The following is a 7,851-nucleotide window of genomic DNA, read 5'->3' as shown; positions in this document are numbered from 1 at the left end:
TTTTTACTTACCACACTGGAGTTTTTGAAGAATATACATACATATTTTTTTTTTTATGTCACAGTCGGCAATGGAGCTGGTGGGACGCCTGATGGTAAGCGCTACCACCGCCCATGAACATTTGTAGAGGCGTAAAGTCGATTACAGACCTTACGCCTCTACAAATGGATTGCCGACTTTAAATTGGGAGGGGATTAGCCGGTCTTCTGTGGGGGTGTGGTACTTCCCCGGTGCGAGCTGGCCCAATTCGTGCCGAAGCGTGCTCGACTACCACTCGACTCTCTCCTCCCTTCGTACATAATGTTTCTATCCTTACCTCTGTGCCCTTTTTAAACTTCTGGTGTATCTTAACATGTAACTTCTGGTTCAAATGTATATCATATAAACACAGAATAATACTGGGATTTTAAAGGTTTATGTAGGTGTATACTTTTAACTAAAATCTTATAGTCCAGTCTAAATGACATATCGGCAGTAATTCGCACAGAGCTAAAAATTGGTATTTTATGAAAAAAGTTTCATCAAAATACCTTCAGTAGTTTTTGCAGTCGGAAGTCGAACAACAGATAAGTGGACACGAATTAGAAAAAAAAATTATCTTATGTTACATACAAGAAGACGACATATAATACATATAAGAAGAAGTGGTCACTCTCACGCTCGCTGTAAAGTGTTCGAAACGTCGGGTTAATAATAATATAATGAATAATCGAGTTTAAAATCCGTTTAAAAGTCTTTAATTTCTAAATGTATAATACTCGCGCAAAATCAAACACGAGAAAATACAATACAAGTTGTCAACTTTACCATAAAAATCAACTAACACTAATTAAATTATATATTAAGATTAAATTATCACAGTTCTCAAATTATTTTATATTTATATTTTATAGTGTGTGCCCATCCACAGTAATCTAACAAATAGTATATAAGATATTTTCACCTAATTTTGTCGTTGGTATTTGAAGATGTGTTTATAGATTCCTAAATATTATTAACTATGTGAAATCTAAGTTAAAAAGAGAAGATAACACAATGTTAAATACAAGTTGAAAAGAGTGAGTTCTTATTCTTAATTTATGACTAGTTTTATACATTTTAATTGCTATGTACTTTTTCTGTATATACTCTGTTTTTCCATACTACATCTACAATGCACCATTGCAGCGTGTAGTAAAAATAATGTTCGATGTAGGACATTATCATTAGAAGAGTGATCTTGAAACTGTCAAAAACGTTCAACACTGAGTATACGGCAACACCATTTGCATAGGTTATGGCCACCCTGTAACAGTAAAATACATAATTAACTGAAATAGAAAAGGCGAGATATAATGTTTTATAAACATAGGGATTGGAGGGGGGTATAAGATCAAGAAATTTCAAAGTTACAAAGTGCTTTTTTGGATAGGAAACCTTTTCAGTGCTTTCAATGTTTCGATTTAGTTTTTTAAACGATAAATTATTTATTAAATATATTATTGTCATAAGGGGACATATGATAAATAATCTAATAGGTGATCAGCTCTTTGCTCAGCCAGAGAATTATTTATTAGCTTCCACTTACTCGAACGTAGGACTTGGTTTTTTAGTCGTTCCAATTTATCAACGTACCTTCGCTTTATATATTCTTATAGATAATCGATTCGACGGAATTTTGAATCGAATTTACACTTCCTAACTAGAAAAATTTTAGGTATAAAAACAACTTACATGCATGCATATATAGTCACAAAGGCTGTAGTCAACGCCATGCCTGGTAGGAGCTTAGCAGGCCTTCGTCTGGGCACAATCAACAAATCTATGAGGACCGTCACGCCGGAGAAGGAGTGGAGCGAATGATGCGTCCAGTGAGGAAGGTATTCGAATATTGCCACCGGTGCTATGAGACTGGGGTCTTTGTGCCACACACGCCAGAAGAGTATGTCGCAGTACTGTATTATAAAATGTACATCTAATTAACATTTAAGAGCAAAAATAAAACTTATAGAAATGTAGTAATTAGCAACGATATTCTACCACTGAATATCGTTGCTAATTACATATGCGCATAGAAAATAACATAAATTTTTAATTTTATACTAGTCTAGGAATCAAATACATACGAATGTATAGTCGGACTACATAATCATCCGTGTTAATTTTCATTAGTAGGTAGCTAAAAGCAATTCAAAGTCATTTTATATATGCCCGATAAAGTATTCAATTTTGATACATCACTATTATAATACTCACCATAGTGGTGGGCAGTATAATGCTGGTGAAGAGGATCTCTTTAATTTGTCTCAAACGCATCACCGGTTTCTCATCCCCTCGGCCATTCAACTCCATCCAATCGCAGTAGAGACACATGGGGAAGTAGCATAGAGTCAATAACTGCGGAAGGAAGAAAGCTATGACAAGATTTTATTTAAAAACAAATTAAGAACAGAATAAGTCTTTACGTGGTGACGCCTTGGAGACCGCTAGATAACCTAATTTAATACCTTAATGGCACTTCCCGATCCCACCGAGGATGAATTCTGCCAATGTCAAATTTTGAAAAGATTATGAGTCGATTGTTTAGATTATAGTACCTGGATGACCGACGATATTTTTTTTTTGTTTTTTTTTATAAATTGTGTTTTTTGGAAATTATATTTAAGTACGAATTACATACTAATAAAATGATGAAATATGAATAATATTTTTCATAATAAATTGGAACTACTCAAACGCCTCCTATTTGTTAAAAAAAGGTGTGTTTGCGATTCACACACGATAGAAGTGAAACTTCAGTAAATCGACAAAAGAATGAGATGAGTATATATAAAATATAAAATAGTACGTATATTTAATTTTTAGTTTTATAGCATTGAAATGCTTTATAAATTAGAAATTTTGAAAGAATAGAAAAAATTTGATCACGAGGCAGGATTTGATCCTGCCTCGTGATCAAATTTTTTCTATTCTTTCAAAATTTCTAATAGTACGTATATTTCTGTCTCATTCGTTGCCAGCTTCATTCTACACATTTTTGTATTTCTGTCTCATACCTGTCGTTTTTCCGTTGCATCAGGTTTGAAATCACAACGATTCTAAAGAAGTTTCACTTCAAAAAGTGAGTTTAAAATTTTATGACAATCGTTGGAGCCGATTCCGAGATATATATATATATAATATAAGATATTAATTATTGTTTGAGGAAATTCAACCCACGGAGTCATCAAGTAACCAAACCAAAAAGTCGAACTCAGAACCTCCTTTGTTTTTAGTACGTTGATTGACAATATTGCTCATCTGACGTCAATAGAATATTGATGAATATTATATATTATTTTATGGTGCTTAGAACGGTGAAGGCAAACATCGTAAGGAAACCGGCATGCCCAAGGACCAACAGTTCGACTACATGTGACATCTGCCAACCTGTACTTGACCAGAGTGGTGGATTATATCCTGAACCGTCTAGGAAGCCTGTGTTCCAGCAGGGGGAATATGAATGGGCATGTATGGCTTTGTGATGACACAAAGGGAAAATGGTATACAGATATACATATTTATCATGTTTAAAAATATTTTATGTACCTAATTTAAAATTAAGGTTTAGCTATCAAGATTACCAGATAAAACACTAAAAGAAACGCTCTATTATCTTTATTTTGCATTTTCGTTTACAGTTGACGCCGCAGTGGACAGATAACGTACGTACTCTCCTTACAAAACGCCGGAAATACTTGTAAAAAGTGGACGTCAGTCTTTTTCTTTCTTATATAACTCCTCATGATCAGCAGCCATGCAGGGATACGTCGTCGAATTTTTGAATCTTCGACATGCCCTTTTTCTTCACGATGTTTTCCCTTACCGTTGCAGCAGTAGTGATGATATCCACATGGCACAGATAAATTGAAAGGTCAATATATTCTGCATGCTCGCCTGGTCTCCCACCCCCGACTTGTCGATTTTAAGTGCAACCACTGAGCCACCACTGCTTTCACACTGCACTGCACACTGCACACTGCACTTTTATATCGATCCCACTGTTATACTATTTGCTTATTTTGATATATAAGCATTATCCTCAAGATACTTATTTGGTAAAGTGACATGTAATGTCCTTGCTAGCATCATGACCATTGCATTACAAGTAGGGCCGTTGTAGCTATATTTAAGGATAGAATATACATATATATGTTGGTAAGAGCTACCGAAAGATTACATATTGTCAAATACCAGTTAAAACCTGTTTGTTCCAGTAAATCCTGTGATAAGCGCGTTAAAACAAACTCTTCAGATTTATATTATTAAGAGAAAAGAATCCGAAGCGGGAAAGGGACTCTTATCAAAAATTGCCTCTCGTTGCAAATAATTATTATTGTTTTGCAGTATTTTATCAATTTCATTGTTACATTGTATATGCATTGTGTGCAATAAATGATAATTGAATGACATTTTCTGATTATACATAGCATTTATTTTGTTGCAGATAATTGTGAAGTCAGTTTCATAGCGTCATTTTGTTTATGATTTAGTAGATATAATGGTCGGACACTTACCGACTAGATCAATATGATGATGATGATGTTCTTAATAATGTATTAGTAATTAATTCTGACGGCGATATACCGAGCTGTGCCACAACTTACCCAAGACTTTTCTTTCTATTTTATTAGTAGAAAATAAATATATTCAATTTCAAAATTAATCCTGTCGATGCATTATTTTGAAGGTATGTTATAGCATGATATTGAGCTAGTGATTCGCTTGATGGTAAGCAATCATCACCGCCCATAATCATTCACAGAGGCACTGCCATTGCGCTGCCCACTTTTAAGGGGTAAGGAAAATGGAGGGGATTTCCGAATGGAAAGAAGAAAAAAAAAGAATCCATTCCGGATTGGACAGGGTGAGGAAAAGAAACTGGCCTCCTTATCAGGATAAAAGATAAAATCGTGAAATTATTATATTAATAAGTGTTCAAGCTGAAATTAAATCTGTACGGATAAATGGGTAATTTTCGCGTCAAAAAGAACCGATAACATACAAACATACAGGTGAAGCAATATAAAAACAATTTTAAGAAATATATTCGTTCAGATTTGGAGATCCTCAGTGTTCCGGTCTCAACACATTTCAAAGTCTTAAACAATATGAAACGTGATGTGTTTTAATTGATCGCGGCATCGGTTTAAATTATCCTAGATCACCACGTCACCTTGATTATTCCTTACAACGTGTATTGTCTTTATAATAAATTAAGTATGTTGTTACGCAAGTATACGTTTATGTACACTACAAGGATTTGCGCCTCTTTCGGTATATCATCCTTAAATTAAGTCTGGTTAACGAATTACACAATAAGAAATCCCTCGAGTAATACACTCGAGTTTAGCAGGTACCTATATCATACATTAAAATGTATTTGTTTGCAATACTACATCACATAAGTATGTTTAAGATGATTTTATCCGACTTCAAATAAAAGGAACTTCTAAATGTTGAATTGAATGTTTTTTTTTTTGTTTGTAAAACTGTGGGTTCCCTACCGGGAGTTGCAAATAAAATATAATTTTATCCCACAAATAATTACGTTTAAGGCTCACGATACGTTACAATATATAAGCGTGAAATCAAGCGCACATTCGTCGTCCAAGCTAGCCGAGATCTCTCTGTCGTAGGCCTCGCGAACATGCGCTACGGCCAGCGCGGGCGAGGGGGTGAAGGGCACGTAGAACCGGTTGTGCGGCTGGTCAGCTGGTCGCCACAAAACAAAACTGTGAACTGATGTTTATGGTTATTATTTTATTTGAAATTTGGTGCCTACCGTGTGGTCATTTAATTTTGGCCTCTTTTGAGAATTTGGAGGCGATAAAGGGTTTGTTAATAATAATTAACTATTACTAAGTCAGAAATTTTGAAAGAATAGAAACAATTTTGATCACGAGGCGGGATTCGAAACCGCGTTTTTTGCCTAACCGTAGCAACGCCTAGCCTCTCGGCCACCCATGATCTCGCCACAGTAATCAAATTTCTTCTATTCTTTCGGTTTTATGTGCCTAAGGGACACCCCACATTTATAAAGCAATGCTATAAAACTAAAAATTAAATTTCTTATTAAGTTGTTACATTATATATAATTCTTTAAAATATATTTGTGTTAAATACATCGACATCACTGCATAGGTTTTTTTAGACGATAGATTTATTTAGCGATTGGACGGTATCGATCTTTATACATACACATATTGCAAACGATAAACATGCTTAGAAAAATTTATGCAGTTATAGTATAGTTTAAAAAAAATACCATGATATAACAAAGTCATGAAAACGGTCCCTGCGGTTTCACCCGCGTAAATCCGTATCCCGTAGGAATATCGGGATACAAAGTTGCCTATATGTTATTCCAGCTGTCCAGCTATCTACGTACCAAATTTCATTGCAATCGGTTCAGTAGTTTTTGCGTGAAAGAGCAACAAACACACACACATCCTTGCAAACTTTCGCATTTGTAATACTAGCTGCGCCCCGCGGTTTCACCCGCGTAAGTCCGTAACCCGTAGGAATATCGGGATTAAAAGTTGCCTATATGTTATTTCAGTTATCCAGCTGTCTACGAACCAAATTTCATTGCAATCGGTTCAGTAGTTTTTGCGTGAAAGAGCAACAAACGCACACAAATCCTTACAAACTTTCGCATTTATGATATTAGTAGGATTAGAATAGAAATATATTAAATATTTTTTTGCATGAATAATTGCTATGCTATACGGATGTCATAAAGAACTCAAACGATAGTTGGTTTTCCTTCCGTTTGTCCCATTGTCTGTTTGTTTGTATGCAGGTATGTGCGACAATGACATAAAAATCACTGGACAGAATTTGACAAAACTTCATAATCTGACAGATAGCAGATAGCAGGTTCACATTTTATTTGAAAAAAAAATTACATTTATATTTACATTACCGTTACATTTATATTTTTGCATCAATTCGAATGACTTAATACATATTCAATGTCTTGAAATAATTTTGAAGATAATAATTTCGTCACCATAAAGCGGTCCAATAACAACGGAATAATTTTGAGCAGTTCTACATACAAAGTCCATTAATTCAGTTATGCGTACAATTATTCAATACTCACATTAAACCAGGAGGTCAACAGCCGCCACCTGATGTAAATATAAGCGCTAACAGCTGGATTCTCATCCTGCGACATATCAATACTCAGCAAAACTACGGCAGCATAAAACAAGTGCGCAAACGCCACACCATAGTACCATAACCGTGCCTTTAAAACGCATTTACTACTTTTCATCGTGTCTATGAACATATCTGCACTACTGAATTCTACGGAGGTTCGATCACTAATGAAACGTTTGCAATTGCGTAGGTCAGCGCTCGTCCCGTGGCTTTGATAATGCGAACAATTGATAGCGCTATAGTTCAATGTTTAGAGGAAGATATATGTTGATAAAAGATTAATAAGATACCGCTCTTTGCCAGGCTAACCTTCAGAGATACAATTTGTATGTTAATTCTTTTTGTAATAAATTTGCATGGCCTAGGGCAGTTTAGTCGTGCCTACGCTTTATTTTTTAAACCTTTTCTATATTAAAACTTTAAAAAAATATTTTCGTTAATTTTAATCGGCTTAGCCATTTCGGATAAGTTTGGTAATAAACAACATAAACTAATTATAAGAATATCTGTTGTACTATGAAAATTTCAGTAAACTTTATATATCTTTTATATATATAAAATTCTCGTGTCACATACACGCATATTGGGTAGGTCTGAGAATCGGCCAACATCTATTTTTCATACCTCTAAATGATCAGAGTAAGGCAGAACAGCGTTTGCCGGGTG

General features: G+C 34.8%; 1 protein-coding gene across 1 annotated transcript; it reads right to left on the bottom strand.

The window, feature by feature from the left end:
• Nucleotides 1–286: 286 nt before the first annotated feature.
• Nucleotides 287–7,351, bottom strand: LOC119834695 (androgen-dependent TFPI-regulating protein-like). The gene is made up of 4 exons (XM_038359145.1): nucleotides 7,127–7,351; nucleotides 2,236–2,376; nucleotides 1,714–1,934; nucleotides 287–1,285 (listed from the first exon to the last, which is right to left on the bottom strand). The coding sequence occupies exons 1-4, from the start codon at nucleotides 7,313–7,315 to the stop codon at nucleotides 1,099–1,101; spliced, it is 738 nt and encodes a 245-aa protein (XP_038215073.1). The 5' UTR covers nucleotides 7,316–7,351; the 3' UTR covers nucleotides 287–1,098.
• Between the last annotated feature and the right edge of the window lie 500 nt (nucleotides 7,352–7,851).

This window comes from Zerene cesonia, chromosome 19 (genome assembly GCF_012273895.1).
Source record: "Zerene cesonia ecotype Mississippi chromosome 19, Zerene_cesonia_1.1, whole genome shotgun sequence".
Classification (NCBI taxonomy): domain Eukaryota; kingdom Metazoa; phylum Arthropoda; class Insecta; order Lepidoptera; family Pieridae; genus Zerene; species Zerene cesonia.
Note: the sequence above shows the minus strand (reverse complement) of the source record. Positions and strands in the feature narration are given on the sequence as shown.